Here is an 824-nt window from a genome sequence, read left to right on the forward strand (position 1 = left end):
GGCTTCGCTGAGGAGGACCAGGCCCACGTCGTCTGGATGCGGACACGCGACGCGTTGTCCACACCATCACGCTCGCTTCGGCGCCATCAAGAACAAAGGACGTCGCCTCCTCTCAGCAGCAGCAAGAGCAGGACGACAGCGGTGCCTCTGCTTCGCATGCCAACAATACCGCTCAGCGTTCGACCGAGGACAGTGCCACCGGCGCTCCCACTGCACCACGTGCGGGGGAGCCGCAGCTCCAGCTGTTGTAAGTTCATGGTGATGGTGCTGTTGTTGGAGACTTGTGTGTGTGTGTGTGTGTGTGTGTGTGTGTGCAGAGTGTGCTGTGTGTTGTGTGGGAGATTGTCTTGGCAAGGGGAAGTTGTGTGTGTTTACTTGAGTTGTGAAGCAAACAAGGATGTAGGATGAATGAACATGAACTGAGAGACACTCTCACACATAGACAGAAAACTGGAGGAGAGAGAGAAGTGCCACGTGGCAAAACAACCAGAAACGCCCGTTTCTGGGCGCACGTGCACAGAAACGTTTACAGCAGAATTTGCTGACTCAGCAAGCATTGACACTGGAACAGTGATGTCAACACTCCCCCGCAGTGGCGTGCTTGCTGGTGTCGAGTCCCTCCAGTGAAGAGCTGCTGTGTGCAGTACCCGTGAAGTCCTCCATCAGTGACCTGTGGTGACTTGCAGTGACATGCTCGATTCAAATGTTTGGCGGCACAAAATCGTTAATTGTGCATCGAATCGAAATAGAATAAAAATTCATCCGAATCAAAAAATTGTACAAAGGCAGAACCCACAAGTGTGCAAACTGAACCGAAAACCATA

At 52.4% G+C, this 824-nt stretch overlaps 1 protein-coding gene across 1 annotated transcript in view; it reads right to left on the minus strand.

The window, feature by feature from the left end:
* Nucleotides 1-576: 576 nt before the first annotated feature.
* Nucleotides 577-824, minus strand: part of PTSG_12011 (uncharacterized protein) — a gene marked incomplete at both ends in the record, with an annotated part of 13,050 nt that continues 12,802 nt past the window's right edge. Inside the window, one exon of the mRNA XM_004995896.1 lies at nt 577-618. Coding sequence (XP_004995953.1) covers nt 577-618 — 42 coding nt within the window. The remainder of the gene's footprint in view (nt 619-824) is intronic.

The sequence above is a fragment of the Salpingoeca rosetta genome (genome assembly GCF_000188695.1).
Source record: "Salpingoeca rosetta unplaced genomic scaffold supercont1.7, whole genome shotgun sequence".
Lineage (NCBI taxonomy): Eukaryota > Choanoflagellata > Craspedida > Salpingoecidae > Salpingoeca > Salpingoeca rosetta.